We start from the raw sequence: 23,462 nt of genomic DNA on the forward strand, positions 1-23,462 counted from the left end.
GATAACTCTACCTCAGGCAATCTCTGGAAGACTCAAGAAAGAGCTAATTGGAGGAGATATGAATCTAAGACTCAGAGAGAAGTTATTAAAACAGCAGCAACATTCAAAAAGAGCCATATCTATGGAAATCCCAATGGAAAGAGGCCTTACCTTCTTCCCCGTGACAACCAATGTGTAGCCATTTTGGTTAGATGGATGTTCAACAATAACTTCTGGAGATACAGGATGGGAATCCAGGAGGAAGTTCACATGAGGTGTGGAAGGTAGAGTCCGAGAAAGCACGACCTGAGAAACAAAAGAAAACACGCCCATTTCCACAGACTTGCCTTAAACACAGCAGCACAGCAAAGTGCATCAGTGTTCCACTGAAAGACCCACAGTTCATCCTGTGAGAAATCAATACAATGTCTTCTCATCTCCTCCTCAAAGCCAATTCATTGGAACTCGCATGTTTTGCCCAGGGCCTCAGCAGTTTCTAGAGAAAGATCTTGCAATCAATCAGCCAGCACATTCAGAACAATCATTACAAGTGCATGGACAACTGGGGGAACCAAAGCTCTTCCCCAGAAGGAAGCCACCACATAGGCCACATAGTTTCTGGATTATTAGCTAATCTGTCCTTTCAACCCTCCCCATGGGGCAGTTTCCCTTGAAGTCAGGCTGAGTAGAAGATGGGCAGTCTGGAAACCCAGGCCTGACTCCAGTTTTGCTACTCTTAAGCTGTATTTATAGATCTTCTGAGGTCAGGATAGACCCCGGCTATTTGAATTGAATGCTGATATATGTATATAATTGTCTCATGATACGCTATTACTTATATTACAAATGAAGTTCTACATTTTTGTCCTGGCTTTAAAAATAAGGCCTGGCGGCTTTAACAATGCTTGAATGATGTGTTTGGAGAAATGGTGTTATTCTGGCTTTCAGGTATTTGTCATGAGGGACAGTTTCCCTCCTTCCTGTTTCTAGACCCCAGTGACACCGGAAGTTCAGAGATAGATCAGCTGGGAGGGTAAGATCAGGATGGCAGGCACTCTTAGCTGATTGTAGATTTTAGGAGGGTTTGGGCATGCTCAGAGAGACTCTTAAGTAGGTCATCAGTTTGCACATAGGGGGTGTGGGGTAAGTGGCTGACTCAGAACTGGGCTTCATAGCTACTGTGAAATTGCCCTACATTTTCAAGAAATGTTTACAAGTTGTATTTTCAAAATGTATTGATTTGCCATATGAAATCCTGGGACAGCCATGGGTACCCTGGAATTAGAATAAAAAACCAACCAACCAACCAAACAACAAAAACACTCCCTCGACCACAGTGTTCTCCTTCACACAATGGAAGTGCAGGTTAGAGACGTGATTAAGTGCTTTGTATTCAGATACACACAAAATATACTTATTCTGGAGAAAAATAGTCATTTTTTTTTCTTCTTTAACACAATGAAGAATCTAAGTAGCCTGAAACAATTTAGGAAGATTTCCAAGTGCTTAATTTGTTCTCATGGGGAGAAGTGTTAATAGAAAAACTAACCAAATGCACATTGAGCCATAAAAGTTTAACATTGTTGTGACATTTCTGTTCTACTCCGAACACTCAACACATTGAAAACACCTCCATTAATCGGCGTGGTTATATTTGCACAGAAGTTTAATGGTGGCTCAAAGGTCATGTGGTCATGACCTTAGAGGTCACGTGGTCAGGATGGAAATTACTGTTATTTCCTACATGTAGGGCCCAATAGCCATTCGTGACCTCTGTGAGTAACGTGAAGAAGAGTTTAATTTCCATTCCCTTGCCCTACCCCTGGGGCTGCTCACCAATCTGACACTGAAGACTCCAAACCTCTATACCATATCACCTGGATTTCAGCTCTTCTGTTTTGCAATCGTTTTTTTTTGCTTTTTTTGTTTTTGTTTTTGTTTTGAGACAGGGTTTCTCTCTGTAGCTTTGGAGCCTGTCCTGGACTAGCTCTATAGACCAGGCTGGCCTCGAACTCACAGAGATCCAACTGCCTCTGCCTCCCAAGTGCTGGGATTATAGGTGTGCGCCACCACCGCCCGGCAGTTTTGCAATCTTAAATCTCTTTTGGTTCTTAGTTCCTCCCATTCTCTGTAGTTCTCCAACCCATTATTTCTCTTTGAATAAAAGACTTAAAAAATATTCTTTTCTCATGCACAAGTCAAAACCAGCACAAACATCAGCTTGTCTTAATACTCAGCCTCCTGTGATTTCCACTCTTTGATGACTATGCATCAACTCTTGGATATTTGCATTCTTCACACATCTTCCTGCTTTTCTCTGTGCTCTTCAGACCTATTGCATGACAATGATCATCTCCCAGAACCCTTTGAAAGGATGTGTTGCATTTTCCTTATACTGCTGTTACGTGAGATGTCAGGATTGGAGTTGTGGAGCCTTATGGTAATTCTATATATAACCTTCTTGCTTTGTTTAGAATTTCGTGTGTCTATAATAAGCAATCCCTTCTTAATTACTAGATTGTTATCATGACTTTATCGCATATCTGATTAGATGCACTTCCAGGAATGATTAACCTTTCCCTTTCTTTTCATAAAGAAGCTCTGCTCTTTGTATCCTTTGCCTTGGGTTGATTGATTTGTTTTTGCCTTCTCTGATTTTTCAGCTGGAGACACTATACACATGGCATTTTTATCATAGGTAACTGCATCAGACACTATGTTAAGTGCTTCTTAAGAGATCAGAGTGACTCTTCACAATTATTCTGGTAGATACTGTTTTTGCTTTCAATAAAATCCAAGGGAGAATTTAGCTAGAAAGTGCAAGAGTCGGGTTTCCCAGAGGCTTTACCTAATGGCAGAATCCCCGTGCTTGAGCCCTCCTTAAACACGCAGCTGCTTGGCTCCAGGAGCCCTGGAGTAAGTACCAATATGAAGCTTCAAGTCAGAACTCTGACAGAGCACTGGAAGTTGAAGCTAAGACAGCCTTCACAATGTATTTGCTTGCCAGTTACTCCTTGTTTTAGTAACCTTGGCTGCATGAGTGAAGCATGCCTAAGAAGATCTCTCTGTTTTAATGAGTGCCCATGGCTCAGATGACATCGTACTAGCCTAGCTAGCAAAGCTATGAAGACTAGAATGGGTGCTGTCTGCTGTGGAGATTGGGCATCAGGAGAAGGCAGGAAGGCCGTGGGAAGAGGGGGTGAATCTTTGCCTTTGCACTGATGAACAGAGACCTTATCACAGATGCAAATACCTCTTCACTTCCTCATTAGCCTTTTCTCTGCAGGAACATCCACTGTATGGAAATGCCAAGAATGCTTTTTCTATCATTAATCCCTCCCTTGCTCTCATTGCCAGAACCCTAAATAATTGAGTAACCACTAACATCCTCAAAATACCCCCGAAGCAATGCTTGCAAGAACTAGGAGTTGCTTTTTGTTGTCATGGAGATATTTCCAGGGACAGAACAGAATTTGGCATGTAAGTTTAATTCTTATGATAAATCACTTGGCAATCTGAGAACAATTAGTATGAAATAGAAGACTGGCAATTATCTTTTGAGTTTCTACTGGGTCCATGACTAATCCTTAGTATTTAGACCACGAAACCTTTTTCTTTAATGATCCTGAAAATATAGATCTAATGCATTGTTTGAGAGGCGGGGAGAGGGAAGGATTCCAATTACTTGCTCATCGTGGTTATTAGGCCACATAAACTTCCCAATAAGGTATCTGAGAGAGGATGTGAGAAAAAAAATACACGAACAGATAACTAAAACAGTGTGGGTTCACCTGGAAAAATGGTCAATATGAACAAAATAATTTTATGTGAGGTTCTATAATTCATAAAAACAAATTTCCTTACCATATACATAGTTTTACTTTCAATTAGACAGCTTTACAGTTTAATTTTGTATAAAAACAGATGAGCACAATTTAACATAAAATAAACCCTACATGGCTATCTCCTTTCTCAAATGTTTCTCTCTCTCTTTTTCAAAGCAGACAATACCATAGTTTCATGTGAGAAGGGGAAGGGCGGGGGGAGAGGCAGAGGAGGGTGTGGTGGTGGTTGTAGGTTCAATAGGAATTTCAGTGGTCATTCAAGCCTCTCTATAAATATTAAGTGGTGGAAAATGTCCTTAGCGTCCAGCAACCCTGGTCAAACGCCTTGTTGGGCTGTCCTCTGATAGCTTCCAGGGGCCTTCCCTGCCCTTCATGGAACCCACCCTCACCATGCTACTCTGATCTAACCGCACCCTTCCCCATGTGGCCCGCCACACAGATGTTTGGGGCGGGGGTTTGCATCTCCCACTGTAATGGTTTCTCCAGTGAGAATTCACTGTTGTCCTTTCCATCCCTGAAGCTTCCAGCCTGTGTTACAGAGGCCTAGGTGTTAGAGTCTATGCAAATTTGTGCAATCATTGCTGAAGTCAACTCTGATACTTTCAGTAGCTCAAAGAACACTAACATCCCTTAACAATTATTGTCCAATCACTCCCCAGGGGCTGACAACTATTAATCTACTTTCTCTTTAGTTTTTCCTGTTCTAGACATTACATGAAAGTGGAAGCTGACATTATCTGGTCTTTATTGGCATTTGCTACTTAGAATGTTTTTAAGATTCATCAATGCTCTTTCTTATTGCCGAATAATATTTTGCTCTATATACAGACCACATTCTATGCATTTATGTACCACTCGATGGGCATTTCAGTAGGCCCTACATTTTGCCTCTGGATAATGCTACTATGGATAGATGTGGAACTTCCTGTGTGAACATATACTTTGATTTTTCCTGTGTGTTGCACCTAGGATAAGGATTTTTAAAAAAACCTTATGGTAACCCCATCTTTAACTTTTGAAAAGTACTGCTAAGCTATTTCCCACAGTGTCTGTACTACTACACATTCCCACAAGTTAGGGGTACCACTTTTGTTTTCTTTTTTCATTTCCATTTTCTTGAGGCAGGGTTTCTCTAAAAAAACCATGGCTGTCCTGGAACTCACTATGTAGATCAGGCTGGCCTTGAATTCACAGACATCTACCAGCCTCTGACTCTCAAGTGCTGGAGTTCTAGGATTAAAGGTATGCACCACCATACCTGGCCCTGTTTTCCATTTTCTCAATTTAGTGTCATTTTAGCAGGTGTGAAGCAACACTTTACTGTGGTTTGGGTTTGGGTTTCTTACCAAGTGGGTTTTATTTATTTAAGAGGAGAGTTTACTTCAAGAGAGTCACTGAAGACCCTTGCTTGGCCATCCCTGCTCATCACCCATAGTCAAGGCTTTGAAGAATGTTTCCTCACAGTCGGAGTGAGCCTTGGTGATGCAGGGTCCTAGAGAGGCTGCTAAGTGGCAGGGTGGATTCACACTGGAGAAACAGAGCAGGAGATGAAGCACACTCCACAGACACTGGTGTGGCCACTGCTTCTGTCAGGACTTTGTTACAGTGATGAGAAAAAGAAACTGAGGCAACTTCCAAAATAGTATTACAAACACATCAGCTGTAGGGCAACCAGTCAATGCACAGAGTTTTTCTGCCACTGCTATTTAAAAGGAATAAAGGTTCATAAAGTAATGCTGCATATGTCTCATATTTCACACGTCCCTCTGGTTTCCCACCTTCTCTCCTCCCCGCAAGAAGCATGCATGAAATAAATTTTAGCTTCTCTTTGTTATCTACAAACAAAACAAACAAAAGTTTCACATTTTCCCAGGGTTTCAAATATTTATGATGCTTTAAATTTCTATGCATGTGATAGTGAACAAAATATATGTCCTTCAAAAGCATTGCATACATTACTTTTACAAGACTATACATGAATCCAGCTTAATTTTTAATTATGGTCACAATCTTGAAATTCTTATTTACATTAAGTTCTTATTTAGCACAAAGAGGCATCTGAACTCACTATACATATTTTCTTCAAAATAAAAAGACTAATGCTAATAATATTCTTTTGGACTATATCTGGGTCAGTGTTGTATATTTCATTTTAAATGATGTTTTTAATGATGCCTCTGTGTGAACATTTTGTTAAGAGATGAGTAAATTAACAATTCCTAAAGAGAAATGATGTGTGAGTTTAATCTTCATTCAGATGCCTCTCTAATGCTCACATTGCCGAACCTATATGTGTCTACATATTAGAAAATAACAGTAATTCTAACCATGAGGCATGCCATTGCCTTCCAACGGAAAGCACTGATGTGGCCCACCAGGGTAGCGGTGTAGAAGGCCCAAGAACCTGACGACAGGAGGTCAGCAGATGAACTGATTTTGCAGAAAGGAAGTAATTATTCTCAACTTCACTGATTGCCAACATAATCCTTTAAGTAGTGGTCATAAAGAATGATCACGACCAAAAGGCTTCTTTCCTCTTTGAGTTTCTTGCTAGACCCAGATAAGACCAGAAGAGAAAGAAAGTGATGGGTGTTGCCAACACTGAGGGCAACAGAACAGGAAAGGGGAGAGTGGTGAAGGAAGACCGGGGTGGTACCAGAGAACTTAACGGTAGATGTGCTTGTGCCCAGGCAGCGGGCCCTGTTAGCAGACATCATGCGGTTGTCCAGTAAATGTTTGTGGAGCTGGATTTGAAACAAGTCTTGGAAAGGCCTCTGGCCCCTCCCCCACCCCATCCCCTCACTCTCCCCGGCCTGACAGCCATGCACAAATATTTTAATAGCAATGCTTTGCATTTAGAGATTAAAGGTCTTAGACAAGGGCTGTAAAAAAAATCAAGCAAGCATTGTTTAGATGTAGATTAGATGAGGAGCTCAGAAGGGGAGACGTGGGCAATCCCTGTGATTAGTCCTGTGATCTTCATGAGAATCCATCCTTCTCCCACATGGCCCTGCACACTGGGCTAGGTTCCTCCATAAAGGCACATATTCTCATTGTTTACTTCTGCTATCTCAAACACTACTTAGTATTTTACTTCAAAGCCTCCCAAGAGAGTGATCATGCAAAGCAAAACCGTTTTTGAATTCTATTATTGACCTACTTCCACTGATCTAGACTAAGATACATGTACACATCAGTGTATTTAGATTTAGCTGCACCTGTGTGAGATAAGTTACACTTTTTTTAAAAAGTTAGCAACATGTCAGAAATGTACTCTCTGCCATGCACAGACTATTGTTAGCTAAACAATATAATTCTTTCTAATCAAATAGCCACTGTGAAATACCTGATTCCCTTTGCACCCAACAGCTGGGGCTGTAGTTTGTGTTCCCAGCCCGAGCTGAACACCAACACAATAGGAAGGGCAGAGACAGCTGCAAACTCTTGGGATAAAAAAATTTGCTAAGCAACTCTGCCATTAGGCTTGAGGGTAGGAAGGAAGTAAAATCATTTCTCTGTGTTTTTCATGTGTGGCAGCTGCCTTGGGAGGGAAAAAATATGTTGATTCTGTTTTGTAACAGAAATGCTATAGTATTTATTAAAACATGAGTTGCAGAGACTTAGCCTGGCCTCGGATTTAGAGTTTTAGTCCAGTCAAAACAGGGACAGAACCTGGTAGGAAGTCACTCTGGCAAAGTGACTGAAGGGCTCCTATCTTCTCCACACTCCTTCCTTCTCCCCTCCACTGTGTCTGATGTAAACAAACTGGATTTCAGTGTGGTTGGCTGCCTGATTCCGTGGACTGTCAAATGCTTTAGGTTTATTTATATAAAACTCGATGGAACACAAGTATCATAGAAATAAATCCCCAGTGGTCCCTGAAGCTCCTTATCTGTATGCACTGTTGCTGCCAGGCAAGCATTTTAATCTCCTCTATCAAAATTTTATTTCCTCAAAGGCAGATTCTGGGTTTCCTTTACTTCACTCACTTGCCCAGTAGAGAAAAGTCAGTAGGCTCTTAATATATGCTTGATGACCTCAAAATGATCTTTTTTTTCTTTGCAACATTAACTACAGAAGACAGCTTATTCCTTCCATACACACCAAGAGATAAGAATAAAGCATCAACTACAGAACTTTAATCACAATGAGTATATGATTTTATATATACATGATATATCCCTTGGATGGAATGAACACTTTTATTAAAGTAACTTACTTAAAAATGGGATTTCATGATAATTTTAACATGTGACAATAGACTGTGATAGACTATGACTCTTTTGATGTTTAATAAAATATTCCTTTATGGACAAAACAGGTTATATTTAGGAATACGCATGTATATAAATAAATGCACGCACACACACATATTTGTATGCAATAACAGTGCAAAAAAAGAGGTCATGAATTTGAAGGAGAGAGAAAGGGGTATATGGGAGGGTTTGGAGGGAAGAAAGGAAGGGAGACTGTTGTAATTATATTATAATCACAAAAATAAAAAATGTACCTCTCAAATCTAAAGTGTGTTAATGAAGACCTGGGTTGGTACAATAATGGGCAACTTAGAAAAAAAAAAAAAAGAAAAGCAGAAATGAAGAGGAGTGAGAATCAAGCCATTCAGGAGCACATCCAGAACTCACTAGATGTCCTTCAGAGTCTTTGGAATATTATAGCAACCATCAGTATTAATGCAGAAGATGAAGAAGCAATGTAATCCCATTTCAGAGATAACAAGTAACGGCCACATTGAAATGTCAAAGTGTGTAAGATTCTGGAAGGAGTGCCTGTCCCAGTTTTACAGTTAAGAACAGAATTAAATGACCAAGACTGGTGAGGCAGGTACACAGTATACCAGGTAGGGAGAGCAGGAGAAGAGGAGTGGTCAGCAGTGAGGGAGTAGTAGTGGGGACACAGTGTGCAAACACTCATATCACAGGATCTTTGTCAACATTCTGTTACACTGTGATGTTGAAAAAGTCCCACTAAGCTCAAGAGCATAAGAGAAATGGTTTGTAGCTCTTAAATTATGGCAATGATCAACATCCAGACTATTCTAAAGACAATGAGAATTTTCAAAACTTTGCTTTGTAAAATAAGATAGATACACAATGCCTAGATCGGTAAGTCAGAGGGAAATCTCATCAGCCTCAATTAAGGTTTACTAGATGCCATTATCCGATCAGGATATTAACTACATCAGACAACTAAAAAATAAGCATCTTCCCCTATAAGACATTCCTAATATTCACAGAAGTCTCACAGATGTTGTTGTCCTTCTGTATTAATTGAAAATCTGCTCACGAACTCATGGTGAAAGCACCAATAACTATTAAAGTGATAAAATATATCCAGCATGAGGGGTTGTTAATTTCTGCAAAGTGGTATGAGTCTTGTATCTAGGAAACACTAACTCCATCAAATCTGAAATGTGAACCTTTATTGTATGGAAATAGTGTCACTGGCCATTAGAAGCCTTTCTTAACAAAGACTGCTTTTAAAAATATTAAGTATCTGAACTTCTTTGTGTGGGCCTCCACCATTTTGCAGAATGAAGAGAGCCTGAGTTCTAGAGGGGTTTTGTTGATAAACATCCCTTCCTGAATCCTGCCAATGTCTCTCAGGGATGTGAATGTCTCTTCTCATGGACACACACAGTTCACACAATAGCTCTCCTTTGATCCACAGTTTCCCCTGAAAGAGGAAAACATTGCCTGGAAGTGCTTAATTGTTTCATTTTTACTTTCCAATCATGTGACAGAAGTTATGAATGGAAAATAAAAAAAAAGGGCTGTTCCAGACAAGAAAATTAAAGCAACCATGTTTGAGTTGAAAGGTTCCAAAGCAATCCTTCCTACTTCATAAAAAGCAGGCCATGCTTCACTGTTGACCTTTTAGGTTCCGCCTCTAGCTTCCACTGTGATTTTTACTTTTTAGCCTGTTTGTACATATCTTATGGTGAAAACAAAAACAAATCAATTACACAGAACCAGAGACGCTAAGGAAGCACTTACCTGCATGAAGCGACCTTCTGATGTCCCTAGATTAGCAATGGTGAGGTCCCCTTTAATGAAGGTGGATATAGAAGTCAAGAGCACGTGGGTGAACTGGCCCATGAATAAATCAACACGTTGCAAAGCTGTGGTAAACTCTGTCCGATATTCATCACTGCGCGCTTCACAGCCTGATGAATTTCTCAGCAGGGTCTGGAATAAAATATGGCCATTAAGTTAAGGTGAATCGAGAGGCAAACACACTGTGTGTCACTAAAGAGCTCAGAATTTCAAGCAGACCAACAGCCCTAACCATGCACCAATGCTGCAGTGATTGAAATGGCTCCAGTTTTACTAGGCACTGTTGTGTATATGGGCTCTCAAAAATGGGAGGCAAAGAGTGTTCTCTCAATTTTACACTGTGGTTCAAATGGGAACTCATGAAGACAGAAGCTAGATGCTGCTGAAAGAGAAATAAAATCTTAAATACCTCATTCCTTGACTAAGTGTTCAGTTCCTAGCAGCAAGCCCTATGAAATGAATTTCAGATATATTAATAATAGTAATAATAACAATATATTAGCTGTTAAAATTCATACTATGACATACCAGTGGAGGGAAGTTGTAGTTTAGAGAGTTTATGGGGAGGCAACTGGGCATATGCTAACTGCCTTCATCAAGGTCCTGAGTGCATGCATTTTCTACAATTCCTACAATCTTTCTGTGTTCCGAAATTGAGGTAATCTCTGTTTTACTCTCTCCATCTGTAAAATAGAGATTGCTACAGAAAAATGTCCCCACCACACAGAGTTGTGAAGATTAAATTCAGGAGCTCATATGAGTCTCTGAGAACAGAACCAGCATGCAGATCTCCTCTTTACACTTTGTCAGCACTGGGAGAAAGGTTTAAAAAAATGTGCACATCAAGTATCTCAGTAAGCAGCTTCCTGAAAGATGTACCAATATGGTGATGTTCAAATTCAACGGGAAGGGTTAAAAAAATACTGTTCAATAATACAAGACAATGACAAACACTGAGGATCTCTGGCTCTATGTACTTATTCAGAACCCTGGTTTTTCTTTTACCTCTCAAATCTAAGCATGTGTGCTTCTGGTGCAGGACCATTCACACCTGGACATCCACATCAGACTACCCAAGGCTGCATTCTAGGTTCACTTGTGGACCTCATAGTCATCATAATCTCCCTGGCAATGTGTGTCTCCTGTGATGTCTATTTCATTGATTCAACATCTGCATCTCCATCCACAAGTCTGAGAAATCCCAGGCTTAACATGACTCCATGCTTCCTGACCTTATGATATTATACACTTCACAGAATGACTCTTCCATCCCTCCAGATGTTCAATTCAGACATCTAAGTGTCTTCAAGATTCCTCCTTCTCTTTTATCCCTCTCATGTAATCTACCTTCAGTTTCCATCAGTTTCATTTTCTAACTGTCCTAGTGACTTTTTGTTGTTGTGACAAAACACTGACCAAAGGTGACTTGGGGTGGAAAGGGTTGTTTGGTTTACATGTCCGAATCACGGTCCGTCATTAAGGGAAGTCGGCAGGAACTCAAGCAGAGGCAGAAAGCGTGGAGGAAAGCTGCTTACTGGCTTGCTTCTAGGGTCACATTCAGCTATCTTGCTTATTCCTCCCAGGACTAGCTGCGCAGGGATAACACTACCCAGTGTGGCTGGGCCATCCCACATCAATTAATAATCAAGAAAATGCCACACAGAACTGCCTACAAGCCATTATGATGGAGGCATTTCCTCATTTCCGGTTTCCCGGTTCTGAGTGACCCTAGTTTGTCAGCAGACTATTTCCAAGATCTAACTCTGGTCTTTCTGTCTCCAGCACCATGATCTTTGTCCTAGCCACTGTCAGGTTAGCTGTTCATATTACAGTAGATCTTTTTTCTCTTTTCTTTTTAATGAGTCAACACCTCTTCCCTCTTCTTTTCTATTTAGAACATTTAATGTATCTCTAGCTCTTAGGAAAAACATTTTTAACATGGTCTACTAGATTTCATATCATGTGACTTCCACCCAACTTCTGCAGGTCTGTGTTCTCTGTGTATTGGTGTGCAGGCCCGCCCTCAGCTGTCCAGGTGTTCCAGGCATCTTCCCATTAATGGCCCTGACTTATGTGGCTTCCTCTTCCAGGGTGCTCCTTCCATGTCCACACAGCTGGTTAGCGCCCAAGCATCCTTTGTTTATGAGCTTAGCACCAGCCTCTTGCAAGACTAGTTCTGATGCTCACTCACATCCAGCCAACGCTCCTGTTGTAGATTCCCATGACAGCTTTTGCCCATTCACCACAGAGAAGAAGCACACCATGCAGTTTCTGCTACAACTCAAGATTTCCTTGTGTAATTAATGTCAGCTCCAGTTGTGGTACTCCATTCCTTCAATACTACATTGCGAGTGGTAGAACATGCCAGAAAATAGAGAGCTAACCAACAGTGATAGAATGACTGAATAAACGAGGCGGAGGGGGCATGAGTGTGGAACAGTGAACTGGTATTTTTTAAACTGTATTTTTTCAGGAATAGGGCAGTCCTGATGGCAGCTGGGAACTGATAAATCTGTGCAAGATGAAGGTGGTGGGCTATACTAAGGAAAGTGAAGTCTACCTTAGATGAAAAGAAGTGAAAGTTCATTCTCAGACATCTTTATAAACAGCTACAAGTCTAGGAAAATGATTTGAAAGTTAGAACTCCTCTATTATTATTGTGTATTATAATAATCAGAAACTTTTAATTTGTTGTGGTGTTTGTGACTGAACCCGGCTTTGTACATGCTAGGCAAGCACTCTGTCACCCAGTCTCACCCCCTGTCCTCCAACTCACTGTTTAAGAACAACAACAACAACAACAAAATTCAGTTTTGTTTCTATATTGTAACTTCATTCCTTACGGCTGACCACCCATCACATGGAATTGTAAAGTTCTTACATCTTTTGCCTCTACGGCTAAAAGACACCTAAAATACTCTATTTCGTGCACTGACAATTTCTTCATTTTAAATGGCAATCAATTAGCAAACTGAGAGAGTCTTAGAGATAGTAAACCTATTGTAGCTCGTAATTAAGCAAATGTTTCAGTTCTGGACACTTATTTTGATGTATTAATGAACACTAGCTCATGATTTAATTAGAAGCTCTTCTTCGCTAAAGTACTATAGATTATTCTGAGGCATAGCAGGTAACTGGGATGTACCAGAAACTCAACAGAGATCAATGAATTGATAATTGAGTTTCTACTGGTGATCACTGATCCATTTTACAGAGATAGCCAGAGCCAAGGGAAGCTGCTTAAAGGGGAAATGAACCATTTCAAATCTTAGACTATCAGAAGTGCTCCATTAGCTGTTTCAGGGCTAGGATTCTGTGGCTGTCTTGTTCTTTCTTTTACTAGGCTCTACTTTCCCTCCTCTACATTGGGGGAATTTTAAAACTTGACCTAAGGCACAGAGTTACTTAATGGATTTTCTGGGATATAAATATAATTCGTAGTTTGTGGAGCCATTGTGGATCAGAAACTATTGTAAGCTTTCTGTCGTCAAGATACAGGAACTCTCATTATTTTGTCCCCAGTGCCCTCCAACATGCCTAAGTAATAAGCCTTGTCGGAGAATTGGTGTACCTGTAAAGCCACCAGAGATAAAGCCATTCTCCACAGAGATAAAGCCCTTCTCCGAAGCAGCTGGCTTTAAGGTGTACCTTGCTGAGTCCAATGAACAGGGGACTGGGTCAGGTGATCTCTGGGAGTTCCTTGGAATGTCTGCAAGCCTACAAGAGATTGCTGACGTTTTCTTCCGTGGAAAGAGGTTGCTACACCCAGGGCTTCCGCCCCTATACACCTGTTTCCACAGATGTAAAGGTTAAATATAAATCTGCATCAGCATTGATGGAGGACTTATATTGTGAACTTTAAGGCCCTTCCTTTGGGAAATCAGTCTCTAAAACAAGAATTAGTAATATGAAGTTCTGTCTCTATCTCTCTCCAGTAAAATTCCTATGTGAAGACATTGCACAATGCTAGGACAGGCTCTCCAGGACTCCTTGATCTTGAAAGATTGTGCAATTTGGAGCTAGGAAACAAACAGGGTCAAGGACATTCTAGTTTCACAATGCATGGGTCCATATCTACTTCTTCTTCATCTTTTCCCACAGTAGAAAACTAAAAAGGAGGAGAAGAACACCGGCTTCCAGAAAGAAGTGATGTCCCAACATTCACTACAGGAGAGGGGAGTCTCCTCATCTCTCTTCCTGCTGAGACTCTTGGGCAACCCAGAGCCTGGGGCAGGCCTACCCAGCTGCATGCTGTCTGAGCAATGGGATTTTAATAGTGAGCCTTGGTTTAAGCTCTCCTTATTGCAAAGCACCATGCAAAGAGGGCTAACTCTCAGTCCGACCTTAATATATACTCACAGGATTGTGTACCACACACACATATACATGCAGGCATAAACACACACACACACACACACACACACACACACACACACACACACACACACTCAACTTGTTGCAAACTCCCTTTCCTAGCCTCTATCTTACATCCTAGAGATAACAGGAATTAATCTGCACTATAGACTTTGAAGTAATACCTTAATTAATTCAGTGTTTGGTTTTGTGTGTGTGTGTGTGTGTGTGTGTGTGTGTGTGTGTGTGTGTGTGTGTTTTCATTATCATGAGTACTTGCCAGATATTTTTTTACCTGACTCAGACGAGTGTTTTTTTCTTTTTTATGAAAATAAAATTGAAGTGCTAGAAACCTCAATAGGTTTGACTCAAAATGTTTCCCCCCAATTAACACTGTGATATATGCAGCGAGTATGCAATTACCTCTAATTCAGTGTAATTAAGGATGTGATATATTTAAAATAGTGATTCTTTTAATTGATCTATAGGACAAATTTAGCTCATCTATAGCTAATTTAAATCAGTCATGTAGATAATTTTTTTTTTTTTGAAATGTAGTCTTGTAAAATCATTCCAGCTTACTCATACCCATTCTTACATCCGTGACCATGGCAAATTAACAGAAGAATTTACTATAAACTTTATTCATGGTCATATTTTGCCTAAGTTCTAGTAACGGCTTTGTGGCAGACTCAACTTTCAAACTGCAGTGTCTTTTCTTATACATTTCCACTGCTCAGCTGAACACTCAGCTTTCTTCTCTAAACGCCATGCCTGTGGGGTGCAGTGGGGCTGCTGCGGGCAGAGGCACAGGGCTCTGGGCTTCAGTGTCCCGCTCTGCTTCTTGCAGATGAAGTCTACCTCCCAACACTAAAGACAGGGCTTCCCTGTGCAGTGCAGAAGAATCAGCTTCTGGGCAGAGCAGGCTAGTCTTGAATGTCAAAAGTTGGTGATGTCTGGACCTTGTGCTGTGCTAAGAAGAGAACTCAAGTCTGATGTTCTCAGGGCACAGTGTGAAAGGAAGACACTATCTCACTATGACTTACTTCCACTGACTTCCCTGGACGAAGACATTCTGAGAGAGGGCTTCACCGGCCCTGGGATCATGACAGCCCGCCCGAAGCCTAGTCTAGCAGGCTAGGGGAGAGTCTAGCAGAAGAAGCTGGCAAGAGGACATCCTTTCAGTCTGGCCAGCCACCCGCAGAGCACAAAGAGGCCTCTGGTCGGCCTGCTGCTGGCTCAGCACCGTGACTCACCAGGTGACAATGCCCCAGCCAGAGCCTCACTTGCCGAGCTGTGATGACCTAATTCTCCACACCCATCGGGTTTGTACCCCTCAGGGCCAGCACGTCTCCACCTCTGCCTGCTTAGCTATGTTTGGATAGGCCTGACTCAAACCCATCATTTTACCTCCCCGTTTGGGAGGGAAGATTTTCTCTGCTTGAGTGTAGAAATTCTACAAAACATTTCACACCGCCCCCCACCTCAGCTGCTGAATACTGAACCCAAAGGTCTGCAAATGCTAAGCACATATCACCCACCAAGCTACACTCCCGGTCATATTTTTCATTATTTTATCAAGAAAGTTTTGTGCTTTTACTATGGTTACCTGTCAAGACCAAGCCAGTCAAAGATTCCAGCATGGAGGGGGAGGGGCTTACAAAGGCTCCCCTTAGCCGAGTCCTTTTATTTTGAAGATGGACTAGAAGGAGACTGTGTTCATGCCTTCATGGATGACCCACACCCATGTGCATATTATATGTGCAGGACTAAAAAGACTCAGTGGTATCTGTCTGTCTGTCTGTTTATATCTATATGAAGTTGGAAGGAAGATATATGGAGAGAGGGTGGGTATTTTAGGATGCATTTTATGAAGTTTTCAAAGAATTTAAAATATCATAATAATAAATATGTTAGACTTTGAAGGTCATGGGATCCCATATTTTACTTTTTGTGTACATATGTAACTCTTTAAAAATGTGAAAATTCTGGGGTTGGGGATTTAGCTCAGTGGTAGAGCGCTTGCCTAGCAAGCGCAAGACCCTGGGTTCGATCTTCAGCTCAAAAAAAAAAAAAATGTGAAAATCCATTCTTAACTTGACACATGCGCCAAATGTTTTTCAGCCCATCTCCTGATGGCGCTGTTCATACAGGGCGACAAGGGACTAACACGTAAAAGCACATCACCACTTATGCCCCACAAAGAATTCAGCAGCTAAGTAACTGAGAACACCGCCTGGCAGCCAAGGCTGTAAGGTTGGAGAGGAGTGAGATTGGGACCAGTGTGGGCTTCAACAGCTGTAGAACCTTGTAGCAGAGACGGATGCCGAGTGAGGTCTTGACAGAAGCTGGACTCTAGCTCGAAAAATTCTTGGAACAGATTGTATTTTATGTACATGTGTGTATGGCTTTCTATTTGCATGTGTACAGATTCTTGCATTCATTCACAAATAAATGTCTATTCCCGGGATTAGAACACTCAAAATTCTACAGTGGTAAGGGCTTTGGAATTGGGAATGTTAAAACTTGCATCTGTATCATTTCCTAAGGTGAATCAGATATAAAACAGGCTGAGCCCATGTGGTTTTGGTTAGCAGCCTTCATATTGAGCTTCGGTCTCAGCAAGGAGTGACAGTGATTCATACAGTCGTTCCAAGTGTGGCAGATTTGGATGCTGTGAGGAGGTTTTTCTGTCCTTCTCTAAGAGAAACCAAATTGTAATGCAATTACTTCATAGAGATAGTAGAAAACCAGAAGACACAAAGCCAAGTTAACCAATCAAAGGGAAGCTGCTTTTCCTGAATGCAGCAAGAGCCACGGCTTCCTTGTGGGTCCAGTAGACTCACTTTCAATAAGGAGTAACTAATGACCGTCTTAGCAGATGACCAGAAGAGGCGAGAGATGGCTGAAACGAAAGTGTTCACTCATGCCCTGGTATATTGTTGAAGCCCATGACTATATTCTAGTCTGTGATTAATCTAATGTCAATTGTTCTTATCCCTCTCTTCCATCTTTCCCCGAAGGAGTGAGACTCATGTCACATTTTCTCATCTGGCTTCAGACTTGAACTCCTTCTCAGAAACTTCATAAGTGGGCCAAGTACTCAAAGCCCTGAGCCCCAACCCAATTCTCCCATTTCAACGGGGCCTATCCAGTTCCGGAGAGGGCTTTCCCTGCCTAGCGTGTACTTCATGCATATGAAGTGGTGCCCAGTGAGGGGAGTCCTGGGGCCATAAAGGGTACTTATAAAGATATTTATTCCTCTTTTCATTTATCTGTGCTTCATTTTCAACGTGAAACTGTGACTGGCGTCTAGCAGTGACAACCTGCGAGTTTCAAAGGCAAATGGCAAGGTTGGGTACCACTGTGACGATCTCTACTTGAACAATATCCACGAGATGTCCCAAGTTGCTCTCCCCAGCAGTATGACTGGGTTCTGAACGTGTCAGGAGGTCCACAGGAGCAGTGATGTCCACCCTCTGATGCCTCTTAATGCATTTAACGCTCCTTTCCTGACTTCAGTTAGCTACCAAGTGCAGCCATTTCTGTACAGCCGCCTACCTTATCTTCATCTTTTCATCTCCTTTCATTTTTTCCCTCTTTGGGTCATCGTGTTCCTCAGTGGCCGGGATACACACGTGTGTATGGGCAGTGTCTATGAGGGTAAGGAGGGAGTACTGGCTAGATGTAAGCGAATTTTCTAGTTTCTTCTCAGTGATAATTTAAATCTTCAAAAACCACTACTCTATAAATTAGTTATTAGAGATTTGAGGGGAAGGACAAAAGGTAGTTTACAGGAAATGGTCTTTTTACTAAGAGACATTTAATAGCTGAATTTGAAACGTGGATATGTGTTATAATTACTTGTTTGGTAAGGTTATATTTTGTTCAAGCTATTGTATTAAGTACCAGATATAAAGAGCTAGAATCCGTATCAAGAAAGTAACAATATGAGTGGGAAAATATATCACTGTGCATGTGGTAAGAGATGTGGTTGAAACGGGTAGCAAACGTCACCCTAATACTCAGAAAATTTCAGACCATGGAGGTGAGAGGGAAAGGGAGGGAAGATAAGAACAGTTTCTGGGAAAGAAGACGTCTAAGGTGAGAATCAAGGAGGAGTGGAGAAGGAATGTGAGTTTGACAGAACGTTGTTGAAGGACATCTGAGGCTGGCCGTGGACAGGTATTGAAGGCGGGGCCGAGAGGGAGACCGGCAGACCCTCGCAGCCACGGCCGCCGCGATGGGCTGGGTCAAGGGCAGAGTTCAGCAATGTGCTCCAGCCCTCTGTGCCAGTCACCGGGCCATTTGTGAAGTTTCCCTCCTAGTTCGAGTGAAGGACCAAGCCCGCGTCAGTGGCAACCTGGCCCAGGTGTGATGGGATACTGAAATGGCAGAAAGTGGCCAGGCTTCTACTGTCTTCTACCAGGAGTCAGTTCTTGATCGGCATACTAACTGCACGTGAGGGAAACCAGGGCCCAAGCAAGGAACTCCATGAGTGTTATCCTAATGAACGCAGACTTTACTCTCTGCTGCTGAGGGAGGGCCCTTGGCATGATCCTAGGGTTGCAGCTATCAAAACATGCTGATTTCTAGAAAGATTACCACATCATTGGCACTGTGGAGACAGATTCACTAGTGATGAGGACAGATCCAGGGTGATCTAATTTTATCTTATTGGCATCATTTTTAACACACTAACAAAAAAAACCTGATAGAAGCAATAACATTTTCTATTTCTGCTTTATGAATACATAGAAAGGGAGAAATCAAAGATTTTTAAACTATGCATTTACTAGGAATGAATCCAGATTTTATTTTGAAGATGGAATAGGAGATTGTTCATGAAGAAGGCTGAGGCAGGCCAAATGGTTCCTTGGAAATATTAAATTTCTTGATTAAATAGGTGTTGTTTGCATCCACACTAGCAGCTGGGTAAGGTGATTAAGAAATCCTTAAGCAAGGCTGGGTGGCAGCAGGAGAATGTCAACATGGGTTAATGAATGAGAGAGGTTGTGTAAATGATTACTTAATCCCAGTGAGGGCTTCCTGAGCCACTGGGGAACTGGGTTGAGGTTGACAGACAAGAATAAGGTTAGAAGGAAACACAGCATTAAGCAAACAATAGTTCAATTTATTTTGTGATTTGCCTGTAGCTCAGAGTATAAAAATAAATGCCTCACCGAAGCAAGAAAGGTGAAATGAAGCTATCCTGTCACCGTTATTAAAGTAATTATTCACCCATTCACTGGAATGGAGATTTTATTATATATTAACAGACAAAATAGAAAATTGGACTGTTTCTTAACTATTTCTTGAACCTCTAACATATAGAGCATTAAATAAAGTTCTAGGAGTTACATCAGATGATTCCTAGGGCCAAAAAATGCAGGGAAAGCTTTAATACGAAAGCAGTATTTATTTATGAATAAATGGAGGTGCTCACTTTCCAAATAATTCCCAGTCCTTCTCTCTGTGAGCTGATGTGCACTCAATCAGATAGTTGTCTCATCATAGCGTCTCAAGTCACCTGACAGCAATAGTCTTCACCTTGGTTAGCCTAGATCCTATGAAAATTGGGAGGTTTGTTGTTTTTCAATGAGGAACTTTCTTTTTAGTAGGTTGGAAAATTGTCACAATTCGCCATAATGTGATACTACCTGTAAGGCTGGAATATGTTTAAGTTCTCTTTGTATCTGTCACCAACTTAAAACTTAAACTTTTGACTTTTAAACATCTATTACAAGTTCATCCGCTGTCATTAAATTACCACTTAGATATGTTTTTCAGGTCCCGATGGATATTCCTAGTATCGGGACATTAGAATTGAAATCGCATGTTATGTGCCTAACTCTACCTGGACTCACCGCTTTTATAATACTCATACTTGAAGCAGTCTGAGCTTAGTTGAGAGTAAGAAACAGTGCTAATTTTTTCCCACAGTGTCTCCAGATAAATCCAATATAATTGTTTTTTTTTTCCAAAGTAAAAATATTTCTCAATCACTCTTACTAATATAGTTACTGCTTCTTGTTTACCATGATGGTGGAGCCACAAATTAGTTTCTACTTAATAAATTATCAAATGTATTTCATCCCACTGTAAACTCCCCATAATAATTCAAGTTGCTAATTACCAGGATTACCTAATATGACCCAAGGTTCACCTCTATTATTCCACTTTGGGAGATTTCTAGGGACTCAGACTGTCTCATATTGTTGAAAATAGTTTGATTTTCCTATTATCATTTTCCAAACTCCGTATATTTCTTCCATCCATTGCTCTTATAAACAGTCGATTCCACTCAAGACTCTGGCCACTTTACTGAAAAACAGATAGTCCTCTGCCTGTAATTACAGGCTGCAGGAAGGGGCAAGCCAGTGACCTCCCTGACTTGTAGGCACAGGACCAAGCTCCGAAGATTAAACGCCTCCTATTCCCTTGGCAAAGGCCGCTTCTTTGTTGGTCAAAGAAAAGTGAACAAACAAGCATAGAAAAAGGTGAGCGTTCCTTTGGATCCCTCAGACATATTTTCACACCTGCACTTCAAACCTTAACGGCTTGTGCAGATGATGAAAACAACACTGTTTACGAGTTATTCATTAAAAAAAAAACCACACACACCAAACTTGCTCAAGAGCGTATACTCCTGTGATTCACATGTTCTTTCTTTACTGTTTAAATACATAGACCTATTTTGGAGACTTCTCAGATCAAATCAACACTGGCTGTTGTCTATGATCTACGATGCAGACGCTTAGTGGTAAAGCATGGTGAAAGCCTCCCTTCTGAGACCTGACCTTAGATACCTGCACAATTAAACTCACATCAGCAGATGAAGGTGACTGACGTGACAGAGAAAGGCTTAATGTGCGTGTGTGCAGCAAAGATGAAGGCACTGGAAACACAAAGATGGCCCTGGTTGGAGAACACACACTGGGGCATTCAGGAGGTGCTCATGGGATGGGCATGAGTCCTGGGAGGGCATTCAGGAGGTGCTCATGGGATGGGCATGAGTCCTGGGAGGGCATTCAGGAGGTGCTCAAGGGATGGGCATGAGTCCTGGGAGGGCATTCAGGAGGTGCTCATGGGATGGGCATGAGTCCTGGGAGGGCATTCAGGAGGTGCTCATGGGATGGGCATGAGTCCTTGGAGGGCATTCAGGAGGTGCTCATGGGATGGGCATGAGTCCTGGGAGGGCATTCAGGAGGTGCTCATAGGATGGGCATGAGTCCTGGGAGGGCATTCAGGAGGTACTCATGAGATGGGCATGAGTCCTGGTAGCACTTGGCTCCCACTTGGCCTCTCAGCCACATGATCCTCACGAGCAGGAAACACATTAGAAGGGATGTAATTGTGAAGGGCACACTAGGCAGACCAAGAAGGACAATGTGACTTGGGCCACCCCAGCATCACGCTCCCTCAGATCCTGTTAGTATTTGGAATTCTGAGGGTTTTAAAAGGACTTATTTCTGTGTTCTCCAAGTTGCACGATTCTTCGTCACAGGACTCATGAGTAATGGCAGAACTCTTTTCATGTGCAGAAGAAATGTCTCCACATTGAGTGTTGACACAAGAGAGGCAGGGTGCCAAGGAGGAAAGAATCCAGCCCAGTAGAAAACCTATCGATTTCCAAAGAAGCTGATGGGGTGCTAGGCTATGAGAGGCAGTGAGTGAGCACAGCTGAAACCGAATCTACAGCTTCTAGCCATGCACACATTACCTACTCCAAACTAAGCTTTACTGAAACACATTGACAATTTTGTATAACAGAATAGATTTTATAAAGTTAAACTCTCAGCAACAGGGCACTACCCCTTCTGAAACTTTTGTCAAGTGCAAAATAATGTGCTTTCACGACCACTTTACAAAGTTAAAGTTAAATGGAGCAGTTTATGCTTCACACATAAGGCTATGAAATAGGTCATGATTATTAGCATATTAGATACTTGGCATACATTTGCCCCAAACTAAATATATTAAAAATATAATACTTTTTCTACAGTTTCAAGCTTCATGTAAAAGATAACTGTTATCACTCCAGAGCAGCCTTTTAAGATTAAACCGTCAAACTTAGATGTTGCCTTTCATTGCTACTCACAGATTACGTCATATTTCATGAATTTGAGGACATCCTGTCTACTTGAGTGACTTCGTCATTTTCTGTCATCTTCACAAGTCCATTGCTGCATGGAGGTGAGTGTCATGTACAGTTGGCTCCCCACTGCCCTACCATCAGAGCTGGCATCAGTAAGTAACTATCAGGCTTCCTATTGAATCCTGGTTGCATAATAAATCCCTTTCCTCCGACTCTTGCTGAAAACAGTGTTCACAAGTATCTACTCACTTTATGCCCTAAATAAAACAGCTAGGCTCTCTGGCACTTAGCTTAAACTAATAAGATGAAAGAACAAGCTCACAACGTAATTAGCTGAAAATAAATGGAAAATATTGCACATTGTATTGTCAAGATAATTTTTAGAGACATTCATTTTTGCTATTGACTGCCACCGCATTAGTGCTTGTAACCTGTTTAGTGCATTAGCACTAAACACTATTGATTCACTCAGAGCCGGTGGGTCAGTTCAATCCCGCTCTGTCCCCAAATCCTGAGTACCTACCTCTTCACTTTCGCTGCTAGCAGGCTGCCTGTGAGATGCTGATTGTTAATCAGATATTTTAAATGCAAACTATCTGCAGAAAAATTTAGCATTCAAATGCACACTTTCCTGGTCTGCAGACCTACATTCCAGTCCTTCATGAATCATCTATGTATTCTGTGAGGACAACACAATAAACTGAATTTTCATAAAGCAGCTCTACAACAGAATGCCTTCCAAACCCAAACTGACCTCAACTCACCCCTTCTACCTAGAGCGCAATCTGAACTGTCATCTGCCACATCATATTCTCTGATTGATGAGCCTTTCGACAATCTACCCGAATAAGATAAGTGAAGTATAATAGTGCATCTTTTTGTTTTATAACTATATGATTTATAAACTATCTTTTCCCCCATGTGAACATGGAGAATGGCTAAAACAAACCTTTATTCTATGTTAGCATGCACTAGTTAGACATTTCCCTTTCCTGTTCCTTCTGAAAGACAGGCAAAGCCCCGAAGTGTCTGTGGACACACACTTCGTTTGCTCCTACATTAGCCTAGGTCCCAGGTAAGTGCAGTAAATTGCTTCCCCAAGGTAGAGCCTGG

The 23,462-nt window shown here is 41.5% G+C and overlaps 1 protein-coding gene across 2 annotated transcripts in view; it reads right to left on the bottom strand.

Annotated features, from left to right (window-relative positions):
- Window positions 1-23,462, bottom strand: part of Met (MET proto-oncogene, receptor tyrosine kinase) — a 108,185-nt gene that overhangs the window by 48,384 nt on the left and 36,339 nt on the right. For both annotated transcript variants that reach the window (XM_036182876.1, XM_036182875.1), the window contains 2 exons: window positions 9,839-10,030; window positions 151-285 (listed from right to left, as the gene is read on the bottom strand). In XM_036182876.1, coding sequence (XP_036038769.1) covers window positions 151-285; window positions 9,839-10,030 — 327 coding nt within the window. The remainder of the gene's footprint in view (window positions 1-150; window positions 286-9,838; window positions 10,031-23,462) is intronic.

The sequence above is a fragment of the Onychomys torridus genome, chromosome 3, assembly GCF_903995425.1.
Source record: "Onychomys torridus chromosome 3, mOncTor1.1, whole genome shotgun sequence".
NCBI lineage: Eukaryota > Metazoa > Chordata > Mammalia > Rodentia > Cricetidae > Onychomys > Onychomys torridus.